Here is a 14,239-nt window from a genome sequence, read left to right as displayed (position 1 = left end):
TAGGGCTTAAACATCCGTTAAATCCTCCGGACGCCTCTCTTACCATTACACGTGTTAAGGCATGGTAGGCTCCACCATGACATCCCAAGTTGAATAACTGGCTGCTGACTTGGCGTTACCCGCACGTGTGAAGTTTCATTATAATGCTGGCGGTTGATGAATGCCGGATCTGATGAACTAACGTTAAGGTCCGTTTGGATTAGTGGTATTAAAGAGAGAGACTACCATCGTAGGGGTTAACAGCGACAGGTTGGAGAGTTGTTGGTGATTGGTAGATTATTTGATGATGACGTAGGCAAAGTGTCGACTTACGTGTACAGAAGAAAGTCCATGTCATCGGGGCTTGAAACCAGAGACATGGCACGTGTCCGTCTCAGGTGGTGGGGCTCGGTATAGCCGTTCATCAGCAAACATTTTCCTTTTCTCCTCCATTTTCCAGTGCAGAGTCCAGAGCTGGGAGGGGATTGGTTCCCGTTCGAGTGGGTTGTGGGGGCCCACATAAGAGATCGTCAAAGCCTTAGGTTGTTTCGGTCCGGAATTGAAGGGAGGAAAAAGGGGTTGTTTGGTCACGGTCATCATCATAATCGTGACAGCTGCTTGGCTGGAAGGATTTTCATTTACGTCAGAAATTCCTCAGCTGAAACTGTAGTAAATTCGGTTCTCTCCCTTTGGATAGATTCGATTTCTTAAGTTTTTTTTTTGATAATATCTTAGTTCTTAAGGTCTCACACACCCATCGACGTCACAAATTCAGCCAACTTAAAAGCTTCCAAAAAACTATTTTTGCCCACTTTCGTTGAAAGTGTCCACTTCTCTGCTGTATCGTTTCATGTTACAGCTTATTTTTCATGAAGTTTTTATTATTTTTTAAAGAAAATTTTTCAATAAATATATAAGTTTCTTTTAAAAAATTAAATTTGTAACTAAAATCTGTAATTAAAGAGAAGTTTGTTGGAAAATTTACGGGATTATTTACATTTAGCTTTTTTACAAAAGTAATCATTCAATATTTTACTTATAAAAATTAGCTAAAAATGGATTTACATTTATAAAATTAACAAAAAAAGTGATTTTTATCCCTGAAATTGATCATCTCAATATGGGGGTAAAAATATCTAAAGGGTATGAAAAATTAGTGATTTTTTTCTTTTTGGATAAAATAATAAATTTCCCTCACGTAGTTAATTTTAGCAGTTAAAAATGTTCAAAGAGATGAAAAAAATCATTATTTTGGTTAGTTTTGTAAATCCAAATTTTGTTTTAACTAGATTTGTTAAGTGAAATATTGGGTGGTTACTTTTGTAAAAGGAAACCTAAAAGCATCCAATCACGTAATTTTCCCAAATTTGTTTGCATCTTATATTTTATGTGGTATTGGAAAAACAGGGATTCATGCGAAGAAGACTATATTAGGCCAGGGAATAGTGTCAGCATGATTGGAGACTACTATGCAACCATTAATGAAGTTGGAAGTCCTACAAGAAACCAATCCACAATTTAGTAAAGGAAATCAATGTGTGGGTTGGAAATGCCCTCAAGATGATGGTTTAAGTGCAACACTGATGCTTTTGTTAGCATGAAGGGTCAATATTTCTTTATCGTTGGAGTCATACGAGATCAACAAGGTAGGTTTAGAGGGGGTTTTCTACGGAGAATCAATGTGTGAGGTGTTGGAGGCGGAGTGGTCCACAAAGGGGTGAAAGTGGCGCTCAACTTAGGAGCTTGGCTATTGGAAATTGAATCTAACACGTCGGAAGCTATTTCGATGCTCAAATCCAACGTAGAGAAGCAAAGAAGTTACAGTAATTTAATAAAAGAAATTATGAGTTTGTTTGTATCAAGGGGACATGTTTGTTTCTATCATGTGCCACGAAACAATAATAGAGCAGTAGATTCATTATCCAAGAAGTCTATCAAAGCCGAAGAGGGTCTAATTTACTCTTAGAAGCCTAGCTTGAGCTGAGGAGGATTATTGAGAAGACCTCTAGGGAGGTGCCTTGTGAGCTTATTTTGTGCTTTGTTTGTTTTCGATGGAAGCCTCTTTGATTTTCCATATAATCTTTCATCCAATCCATTGTTGTTGGGTACGGTATTGAATCATGTATTGATCTTTAAAACTAATAAAATATTAGGTTTGCTCTTAGATTCTTTATAATGAAATTTGTTATACTCTTTACGGATACTTCTTTTTTCATTTTTGGTAGAATTCTTCACAAACACTTCATACCATAGCTTGATCAACTTTGAATTATTATTATTTATTATTTTTTCTTTCTTCATTTTCAATTGATAAACAAGACCTTCATTAGGATAATTGACGAGATACAGCTGAGGCATCCGAGGCAATCAGAGCTTGGATACAAGGATCGAAAACGGATCAAACTATCTTCTCAAACAGAGATAGGGCCCTGTAGCTAGAGATTAGGGAGTCAACACAATATTAATCTCTCTATCAATGTGAGCAAACTTACAAATCAACAAACATGGGCTTTAAATAAAACTTTGAGTCAATCCCATTAAATTAGGATTTGGGCTTTTACACAAGACGTATATAATAAGTACATATCAATAATGCGTGAAGACAGATAGAAAGAGGAATAACAAAATGTGAGATAGAAGAATGAGTGAACAAATTACGATTAGAAGATATTATCTCTTTCAGATTTCCATTAGATGTATTAAAATAGAGGTGTCAACACAAACACAAAGTTGTAAAGAACTAGACGAGAAACTTATAGTAGTTCAACTTCTTCAAGTCTATGTTCATTTGTCTCTACTCCTAGTCAATATTCCAACAGTATTTCCTTTCAATGTATTTGGTAAGAGATAAAACCTTTACAACTCCTAGGGGTTAAAAGGTTTTTTAATTTTTTTATTAATATATATTATTTTATTTATAAATAATACTAATTTAATTATTTATTCTATTGAAGATGCTTGAACTATAGTCTTTGAACGTGATTTCTAGTGGTGTTATTCAAGCTTTAATCTTCAACTAACCCCTAATAAGAATACTTAAGGGCCTGTTTGGTTACGTGAATCCAGAGATTTCAAATCTCTGGATTCACAAATGGGAGATTTTTACCTGTTTGGTTGTGTGAATCCCTAGATTCATGAAATCTAGAGATTCACATTGTTACACAAAAATGTGAATCTGTAGATTTATGGGTATGAGGTGAAATCTCTGGATTTAAACAGTTAATTTTATGAACCATGACTCTAGAGATTTGAAGTCTGTAGATTTGAAATCTCTAAATTTTTGAAATCTACAGACTCAAGTAACCAAACAGGCCCTAAAGCAATGGTAAAAATTTGTAAATCTTTCAAATCCTTCTTTAAGCATTCGTATTTTTCTATGAGTAGTTTTTTTTCTTTTGGGGAGGGGGTGGTTGTGTTAGGAGTGTCTATATGTATTTACATGATATTTTTCTTGTGAAGAACCAAAAAGAAAAAAAAAAAATAGAATGAGCTTTTTGTTGGACATTCTGGTAATTTCCTGTATCACATTCTTCTGTCATGGTCAATTATGTAATTTCCTTCGTTAGCGAAAAATGCACTTCCCAAGTTGTACGGCAAGTGGTCTACCATTACGACAACCCTAGCCGTTAATGCTGAAAGTGACGGTGGGGATTAAGGTCAAAGATGCGCACGTACAGTTCTTACACATAATTCCAAATAGTACCCGATCACTAATTAAATCCTAACCCTAGTCCCTGAAAAGAGCTTAAATTAATTAAACTCCCAAATTTAATACTTTCTTGATTCTCTCAACAAATAGCAAATAGGTCGAGATCGCGCGCGCACGCCAAACATACCATAAGGCATAAGAGAGAGACACACGCCCAAACGCACAGAGAGAGAGAGTGTGTGTGGGGCCCTCACATGGCATGTGACCACCAGCTGTGTTTCCCTTCATTCTCGTTCCCGATAAATACCTCACCTTCTTCACTCTCGCCCTTTTGACTCTCTTGGGCCTCTTCTGCTTTCTCCTCCATTTACGATTTTTCTCCTCATTTCCTCTAATGATGAAACTCAAACCCTAGAAATTTCAGAAAAAATTATGGCGCCAACTCTGTGTTACAGTTGCTTTGTCTTGCATTCAATCGAGTTGCAGAAGCTCATACACTGCCTGATAATCTTCTCAGTTGCTCTTCTCGCCGGAGAAGTGACACCGGCGGTTCTCGACGGAGGTGGAAAAGATGCTCAGCAGTTGCTTTACTTCAAAGCTAAGATTATGAACCCTAGTGTGCTTCAGAACTGGCACACGAATCAGGATCCTTGCTATTTCACCGGAGTTACTTGTAAGGACTCCAGAGTTTCGGTTCTGGATTTGAGTTTTCTTCCTTTGAACTCTGACTTTCAGTATGTTTCTTCGTTTCTGATGAGCTTGGAGTATCTGGAGAAGTTGTGGATAAGGAATGCTAGTGTTTTCGGAAACCTCACTTCAGCTTCGGCGTCTCGGTGTGGCGGAATGTTGAGCGACCTCGATCTGTCAGGGAATTTGTTGTCTGGTTCGATTTCAGAGATTTCAAGCTTGTCTTCTTGTTCGAGCTTGACATCTCTGAATCTTACGAGCAATAATCTCGATTTCTCTATCGCTACGAAGGATTCCACTAGTTTACAGCTCTCGCTTCAGTCTCTGGATCTCTCCAACAATAAGATTTCTGGTGATAACGTAATTCCATGGCTTCTCGGTGGTGATTGTAGTAAGCTCAAGTACTTCTCTATTGGGGGAAACAAAATCTCTGGGAATATTCCTGTTTCCAATTGCCGGACTTTGGAATATCTTGATCTCTCGTCCAACAATTTCTCAGGAGACGTCCCATCTCTTGGCGACTGCTCTGCTTTGCAGCACCTCGACATCTCGGGGAACAAATTCGCCGGCGATATCGGCGTGCCACTTTCCGGTTGTCAGCAGCTTAACTTCTTAAACGTTTCGAGCAACCAATTTTCGGGCAACATTCCGGCTTTTCCTAGCGGGAATTTGCAGTTTCTTCTTCTTTCCGGCAACAATTTCCAAGGCAAAATACCTCAACATCTTGCTGATGCATGCCCAAATCTTCTTGAAATCGATCTTTCTTCCAATCACATGTACGGTGCGGTTCCTTCTAATTTGGGTTCGTGCTCTTCTTTGGAATCCATTAATCTCTCCAATAACAACTTCTCTGGTCAATTCCCAATTGAAACGCTTGTTCAACTGAAGAGCTTGAAGAAACTTGTTCTTTCTTACAATAATATCGTCGGTAATGTGCCGGTTTTGTTGTCAAATCTTACAAATTTGGAGTTGTTGGATCTCAGTTCCAATAATATTTCCGGAGTAATCCCTCCTGGGTTGTGTCAAGACCCTAAAAACAGCTTGCGGGAGCTGTATCTTCAGAACAATCTTTTAACGGGCACTATTCCGCCCACTCTCAGTAACTGCTCCAACCTGATTTCTCTTGATCTCAGCTTCAACTACCTCACAGGGAAGATCCCTTCCAGCTTGGGATCCCTGTCTAAGCTCCGGGATCTAATAATGTGGCTCAATCAGTTTCAAGGTGAGATACCCGAGGAGCTTATGTACATCAGGACGCTGGAGAATCTAATCCTTGACAACAATGAGTTGACGGGAGCAATTCCTGCTGGGTTGAGCAACTGTTCCAATCTGAATTGGATATCATTGTCGAGCAATCAGTTGAGTGGTGAGATACCGGCATGGATTGGTGGGCTAGGCAATCTTGCGATCCTCAACCTAGGAAACAACTTGTTCTCTGGCAGTATTCCATCGGAGATTGGGGAGTGCCGGAGCCTTATATGGTTGGATCTCAATACCAATCGTTTGACTGGAACAATACCTACAACCCTTGTCAAACAGTCGGGTAAGATTGCTGTTGGACTTATTGCGGGGAAGAGGTATGTGTATCTTAAGAATGACGGGAGTAGCAGCTGCCATGGATCTGGAAACCTCCTTGAGTTTGCTGGAATCAGACAGGATGGGTTGAGCAGAGTTCCAAAGAGGCACCAATGCAATTTTACAAGAGTCTACATGGGAAACACAGCGTATACGTTCAACAACAATGGCTCCATGATTTTTCTTGATCTGTCCTACAATATGTTAGAAGGTAACATTCCAAGCGATATTGGGGTAATGTTCTATCTCTTTATTCTGAATTTGAGCCACAACAACCTCTCTGGTCCCATCCCTCCAGAAATGGGAAGCTTAAGGACTATCGGAGTTCTTGATCTTTCTCACAATAAACTTGATGGTCCAATCCCCACTTCTTTGTCCAGTCTCTCTATGCTTTCTGAGCTTGATCTATCTTACAACAACCTCTCTGGAGTAATTCCTGAATCGGGTCAGTTAGCAACTTTTCCAGCAGCAAGATATGCAAATAATCCTGGTTTGTGTGGTTATCCGCTCGCTCCCTGTGGAGAGGATTCTAGTGCATCCAATCTCCAGCGTCACAAGTCTCGTCGAAGGCAAACATCTCTGGCTGGAGGTGTGGCAATGGGCCTATTGTTCTCACTATTCTGCATATTTGGTTTGATTATAGTTGCTATTGAGAGCAGGAAGAGGAGAAAGAAGAAGGATGCTGCCCTGGATCTCTACATTGATAGCCATTCTCAATCAGGCACTGCAAATGTCAGCTGGAAGCTAACTGGTGCACGAGAGGCATTAAGCATCAATTTGGCAACATTTGAGAAGCCTCTTCGGAAGCTCACATTTGCCGATCTTCTTGAAGCCACCAATGGTTTCCATAACGATAGCCTTGTTGGCTCTGGTGGCTTTGGTGATGTGTATAAAGCCCAGCTCAAGGACAAAAGCGTTGTAGCCATCAAGAAACTAATTCATGTTAGTGGACAAGGTGATAGGGAATTCACTGCGGAAATGGAGACCATTGGGAAGATCAAGCATCGGAACCTTGTCCCTCTCTTGGGGTACTGCAAAGTTGGGGAAGAGAGGCTCTTGGTGTATGAGTATATGCGGTTTGGCAGCTTAGAAGATGTCCTGCATGACAGGAGAAAGGCTGGAATCAAGTTGAATTGGGCAGCAAGACGGAAAATTGCCATTGGGGCTGCTAGGGGCTTAGCTTTTCTCCACCACAACTGCATCCCGCACATAATTCACAGGGACATGAAGTCAAGCAATGTCCTGCTTGATGAGAACTTGGAAGCCCGGGTATCAGATTTTGGAATGGCAAGGCTTATGAGTGCAATGGACACTCACCTGAGTGTCAGCACACTTGCAGGTACCCCAGGTTATGTTCCACCTGAATACTATCAGAGTTTTAGATGCTCCACCAAGGGTGATGTTTATAGCTATGGTGTGGTTCTCCTTGAGCTGCTTACCGGTAAGCAGCCAACTGATTCAGCTGACTTTGGGGACAACAACCTAGTAGGGTGGGTGAAGCAGCATGCAAAGTTGAGAATAAGTGACGTATTTGATCCTGAGCTTATAAAAGAGGACCCAAGCTTGGAGATAGAGCTACTACAACACCTAAAGGTTGCCTGTGCATGCTTGGATGATCGACCATGGCGAAGACCCACGATGATTCAAGTAATGGCTATGTTTAAGGAAATTCAGGCAGGTTCAGGCATTGATTCCTGCTCGACAGTTGGGGATGACAGTTTTGCAACAGTAGAGATGAGCATAAAGGAAGCGCCTGAGCTTTGCAAGCCGTAGCAGAGCAGCAGCAGCAGATGGAATCAAGGATTTTGTTTTTACACGGCCGGGTAAAAAATTTCTTTCAGAAGAAGATGATGGCAGTAATTAATCGGCTTCAATTTTTCCCTTCCACGCACCATTCTGAATGTTATGGAAATGGAAGTTTCTTTGTATCTTTATAAATCCATGTATCATATTTATTTGCTCTGTCTAGAAAAGAAACTACTAGTTATGTTTGTACATCAAATTTAGTTTTCTTTTTTCTCTTTTATATGGGTTTTGTCTGTGTATATACATAGTTTCAGAGGGTTCTAACTTCTAACATGGTTTCACACTTTCACTCCCATCTTTTAGCCCATAATCCATATGGGAGAGTTTCAGAATTCTCAGGAGTGTTGTGAATGCGATGCCTGTAACTTTGCACTGGTGGGTGACTAAGAGTAGTGTGCTCTTACAACACTTTCTTGGTTTCCATGTTGGTGTTTTTTGGGTCTTTCTTTTTGCGGTCATGAGTGTTGGGTCTCATTTTTCCAAAAAAAAGAAAGTGTTGGGGTCTCATTATTGAGCTTTTGTTTTTCCTTTCCTGTTTAAGTTGTCTTATCCTTTTCATTATCGGAGTAATTTTTTTTATCTTTTTCTCTCCGCCGTAGAAGCAGGTCATTACTGAATACTGACGCACCACCTAAATTTTTTTCTTATATTTATTGTATCCATCTTGTTGAAATCCTTAAATCAGGGGACAATGATGCCTATTCATAGCATTTTTGTACGTGATCTTGTCTTTTGGTCAAAGATTCCTCTATTAGTATATTAATTCATTAAAAGAAAGCCTAAGAGGCTTAGAATAAAGAATTATAGATCTGGTCGGGCCATTACTAATCTCAAGGCAGTAACAGACAGAGAATTGAACTAGATCTGAAAACAAAGTTTTAAAAATCAGAATCAGATGAGTTAAGTCGGAATTTGCCGATTCCGGACCAAAATAAGACCCCGCCGGACATCATCCGTACGGATTCCGGTGATTGCTGAACCCAATTCAGATCGTGATTTTGGGCTCTCAAACATCCTCCAATCAGAAACTCTGAATCTTGAATATATATTGAGTTTCAGCATGAAAATGGGAGTAAATTGTTTGGTTCTGGGGCTGTGCAATAATCCAGCTTGGAGAAATCAAAATACAGAATTTTGTGGCATTAAAGAAAGAAGGGAATGGGAATGTGTATGGTAAGGATAAGAATCCTTGTTCTGCAAGGAATGGAATGTACTTGCAAGGATAAGGATGATTTTTTTTAGCATCTGGGTATCGTCAAGGCAGCTCATTGACAACTAGAGCCCGTGGAGCAATGCCATTTCTTCTGTAATTTTGTCTATTGCATTTAGTGTTGACATGTTGTGTGTCTATCTATGGTTTTGTCTGTTTTAGTGTTAAATTTAATCCAAATCTGGAGAACCAGCCTAACGCCCACATTTTTTTAATTCCTATCTCCTTTGCTTGCTTCAACAACTCTTCGCCATCATCATCTGTGACCACACCACCCTCCAAAGTTCCAGTTCAGAATCACGGACCCAGAAGCCCAGGAGTGGGCGTGGGCATGGGCGGAGGAGGGAGACTGGGTAGGTGGAAATAGCCGCCGCGTGGGCCTGTCTGGGGGTTTACCTTACAAAGTCGCCTTCCATTGCTATCTGCTGTCAACTCTGTTGGCGAAGCATCATCTCAGTCATCCCATCACACCATACGAATTTCCATCCCAGCTGCCGTGGAATTAAGATTTGTATTCTTCAATGATGGCCCACACCAAATTTTGGATCCTTTGCCTGTGAGGGTAAGGTATGTGCTTCCTTTTCTTGCCTTTAAAAAAAAAAAAAACAGAAGGAAAAAGGGAGTCTCCACCACGCAGGGTAGAGTCAAATTCAATAAAATAAATCAGGGTGAGATTTAATGGATTCTTTTATTTTGTGATAGAAAAACTTGAGAGGAGCACATTACTCTCATAGGAGGTGATCTGTAACCGCTTATAAGTAGGAGGTCAATAGTTTGAATACCTTAGAAGCTAGGGATGAAACTGTCATTTAGATAAGAACAAAAAAGTCTTGGAAGTAAGGAAATAAAAAAAATGATTCCCAAAGATCTCGGAGATTCATGGAGAGAATCTTCTGCATAAGGGAACTCTTATCCCAAAGGGGTCAGGATCCTAATGAGGGGAAGAACCCTTTCCTACTGAAAGAGTCTCCCAAGGAAGATCAAACACTAAACTGATATCTAACAATCAATAGCAAAGTAAACCATCTAATCCAATGATCACCCTTCAACATGTAACATGTGTAAAAACTCCACAACCACTTGCGCCGAAGGTAATAGAACTCATATTAAGTTTATTCTAAAGGCTTTGCCTGTTAATAGAGCCTCTCAGTGTTGTGTGTTACTGACTTAATTGTTGGAGGCAACTCTTAACCAACCAAGGTCGCCCTGCACTCCAATCCTATTTTGCAGATCTTTGAAACTTCTGGCTGTCCATTGTAAGTGCAAGTAAATTGGCATAGGCAAACCTTAGGTTTTAGAAAAAAAAATTTGGGTGAAAATGTACACTACTGAACCGGTACAACTAGTCCATATCAATCATACTGCATGATTCAATCTAATAAGAGATACGGGGTACGAAGAGTACATGATTGACGGAAGACATGGACAACCACATCCCAGATACGAGAGAAGCACGTTTCTTGCACGTCCCTATCATCACAAGTCACACATGTGAGATTTCCTACTGTCATAATCTAGGAACTCATCCAAATGATGAGTAGCAAGTAAATCAGATGCTAATTGGACGGTTATAAAGTGAAGAGCAACTCAGATGATTGAACGATTTTTTTTTATAATAAAAGTCTTTTTATATTACATATTAGTGATGAAATATTACATATAGCAAGTTATAGCGATATAACTCAGTGAGAGTTGAATTTACGCCTTTTTCATTAAGAAGTGTTGGTCTTATCCTTAAAATGATTTGGTGTTTAAGATTGAATGAGATAAGAAGATATCCTAACATCGTTGTAATTGCCACACGTGTTTCAATATGCGATCCTTAAAATTGGATGGACCACGCGTGCGCACCCATTCGTGTGCGCGACTATGTGAGAGAAAGAGGAAAAAAGAAGAAGAAGCAATTCGTACCAAAAGCAGGAGAAAAATAATAATCGTTGGAAGTGGGCCCCATTCCACAACTACCGTGGGCCGCTGCAGCTCAGCATAGTTGCTCGAGCCCACGTGCGGTTATCCAGGAAATAAGCGGGGCCCATCTTGCCTCAGATAATGACGAAGTACCATAAATAAATAAATAAATAAATAAAAGCTAAACTAAAGCGACGGATTATGAATTATGATCGCCTTAACTATTTATCGGAGTTCTCTCCCTCAATGGCGTTTGTTTACAAATCTAAGCGCAGATTTCCTAGTGTGGCAGTCACGCTCCTCCGCGGTTTACGAGTCGTAAACCCCACGCGCAAGCGCACGCGCTTTCTTGATTTTAAGTTTGTCCTTGTTATTAGCGTTTGAACGTGCGGGTCACGAGGATCCACGTTGTCCTCTCTCCCCTCCCTTTCCTCGTCTGTTCCTCACCGCATTTTAAATTGAAAAAAAAAATAAAACACACACACATATATATAAGCTACCTTCCTAAGAAAACGTTTATTTTTTTTCTTCTTTTCTTTCTGGATAACTTCGCACTTTATAGTTGAAACTTGAAACTTGAGACACATACCAAACCTCATCCTTAATTTAAGGTAGTTTATAATGGTATTATATAGATAAAATGATAATTGATGAATTAAGTATAGATTAGCTCTCAGCTTCTTCTCCTAAGACCCCGACATCATCAACATTTTTTTAAGTTATTTCATGAGTGACATGTATCACAATATAACGTACGTACTTCTTCAAGTAGGCTTCACGTGTTCTTCTATCATTAAAGTATTACTTTTTCTTTAATTTTTAACAACTATTGACTAACTCATTACACAAATTTTTTGTCTCTACATTAGAGAGAGAAGGGAGTGTATTCCAATATTTATCGTAAGATGATTTTTTTAACGAAAGAAAAAACATTGAGATGTTGACTGGTCACGAACTATAGGATGGGTATGAGTTGGAATCCTCTACTTGTTAATATACTTCTTTACCACATGGGCCCCACTTTTGAATCTTGACAAGATGAATCATAAGAATGACCTTAAAAATCCCCCTCATGAAAATGTGTGGTGAAATACAGATCTCTATCTGACAAATTAGAAATTTGACTCGTGTATGAGTAAGTAGTAGGGACCCGGGAGACATTAAAATCATATAAGACTTCTTATGAACTAAACACAAGAAATGAATTTTTTCTTCACAAATGGAAATTACCAATAGGGAATTAAATGCCCCAGTTGATCTTGATTCTAACGAATCCAAATTGAATGGATCATGCTGGAAAATTACCCCCTTTTTTCTTCTTTTTTCTAGGGGTTGGGGGTGAGAGGATTACATTCTTAATTAATTAGATCGTGATTATTATATTTTAAATATTACTTAGAAATCATTTCTTCGTTCAAACTTGGAAATTGAAAGACTCAAAAGCATATCTTGAAAATTACGAGAAAAGAAAATAAAAATAGAGGGTCACAAACCCAAAATTAAGTTATAATTCAGCTGTTAAATAGAGAAGCTAAACTTCGTAGTTCACCTAAAAATACTAAACTTTGTCCATTTGGATAGTAACACATGAAACCAAGTTGCATATTTATTTATTTATTTTGTCTTTTTTGAGTGAAAAGTGAAAACCAAGTTGCATATCTCACTCATTCACATGAGATCAAATTTCGATATATGAAAAGGTTGGACTTGGGGAAGGCTGAGATACATATAAAAAAACCCATGGTCCCTTGAGTTGTGCTCGAGTTGAGGAATTTCGTGGAGAGTGTCAAGTAATATTTAATGAGAATTTTTTTTTTAATTAAACGTCGTCAATGTTTCAACTTTCAAGTAATTTGTCTTTTTTATTTTTCTTCTTGTGCCCATGCAACAAGTGGAAGATTCCAGCATTTATAATCCTATATATGTTAAAAAAAATATTATATATTCAAAATATTTGTACAGAGACATCATTTATATGATAATCTCATACTCTATGTGTATATGAACGTATTGTTATTTCTAATTATTTATTGAGCTCGTCTAACCCATATATAGTTCACGGGCAAACCTCCATGCAGGACTTATTTTTCTATATAAGTTTATTTACGTTAAGCTTAATAGTATAATTGGTGCCAAATAACTTATATGATATAAATTCCCATCACCTTCTCAAGTTACTATCACGTTTTAATTTATTTTTTATTTTGTTTAGTGTTAAGTACATGTAGATAATGCTCAAAAGATGATTAGGTTGCTCCGGTGAAAGGGTGCAATCACCTAATCTAACTTACTATATGAGCTATTGATTATTGGATGGTGGAGTGGGGCGGTGGGGTTTGAAATTCTTCTCCTAGAAAGATTAATACAAAATAAAGAAGCTGTTCAAAAGTAAACGTAAAAGAACCGCAACATATAATTCAAATCATGCATATCAATCCTTATATAGCTTAATAGTAATCTTCCCTTGCTTTCTACCCACAAAAAAAAAAAAAACTCCCTTCTCATACTGGCTTCTATTGGTTAAAATGAAAAATAAATTTTTATAGTTGAAAGAGATTTTTGTGATCATTGGTTATCATCAGTCAATGTGATGATATGATTAACTCCAACTCTTTCTACATTTGGTAGTTAAATTTCACTTTCCATTTTGCAATCTATTCCCCTTAATTTAAGATGTAATATAGATCACATATAAAATGTATCATTACTAAATTAGATAGTTTATCCAAGCAGGCACATGGATTATTTCCATTCAATTTAGAGTTTCATACCATTTTTTTTCCATTTAGGAGATCTAGTCTAATATCTTTCTATTGGATCAATCAGGTACCCATTCTTGAATCTTGATTAGCCTAATTGGGCTTCAAATGGGCTAAATCACTAATTGGACAATGAAGGTCCCTAAAATGAAAAGGGCTTTACACTTTGTGGGCTTATGATGGTATGGTGGTCTTGTTTTGTGGGCTTCTAATAAGTAGGCATTTTGAATTTGTTGACCCCTTTCTATACAGCTTTACTTCACCTGTTCTCTCCCATGTATCGTATTTAGATACATGATTTGGTGAGACCAAAGCATAAGCTTAGTGGTGATAAGGATTACCATTTACTATCTAGTTCTAATCATTCTCATCCTCCATTGCATCTCCTCGAATTTTGTAATTAAAGCGTGCAGGGCACCGGATCGGGCGAGCGCCGCCCCCCCCTACCCCCCTTCCTCCGCCTTTCCTTCTTGACTTTTTTTTCCTCTTTTTCCTTTTTTTCTTTCTCGCTTTTTTGTTTTGGGTGGGTTTTTTTTCGTCTTTATACCCTTATTTACTTTAGTTTTCCTATTTGGGGGCCTTCTTTCCTGTCGAGGGATGATTTATATCTAAAATTGAGGAATTAATCAAATTTTGGGGCTCCCCTTGTCCCGTGCCCTTTCTAAT

At 38.6% G+C, this 14,239-nt stretch overlaps 1 protein-coding gene across 1 annotated transcript; it reads left to right on the top strand.

Moving 5' to 3' along the window:
* The first annotated feature begins 3,944 nt into the window (after positions 1 to 3,944).
* Positions 3,945 to 8,335, top strand: BRI1 (Leucine-rich receptor-like protein kinase family protein). Its single transcript, XM_089163247.1, has one exon. It carries the CDS (start codon positions 4,061 to 4,063, stop codon positions 7,661 to 7,663), a length of 3,603 nt encoding a protein of 1,200 aa, XP_089019373.1. The 5' UTR covers positions 3,945 to 4,060; the 3' UTR covers positions 7,664 to 8,335.
* Positions 8,336 to 14,239: the final 5,904 nt, after the last annotated feature.

Source organism: Hakea prostrata, chromosome 7 (genome assembly GCF_041222555.1).
Source record: "Hakea prostrata isolate BN-2017 chromosome 7, UWA_Hpros_2, whole genome shotgun sequence".
Classification (NCBI taxonomy): domain Eukaryota; kingdom Viridiplantae; phylum Streptophyta; class Magnoliopsida; order Proteales; family Proteaceae; genus Hakea; species Hakea prostrata.
The sequence above is the reverse complement of the archived record's forward strand: the minus strand, read 5'-3'. Positions and strand labels throughout refer to the sequence as shown.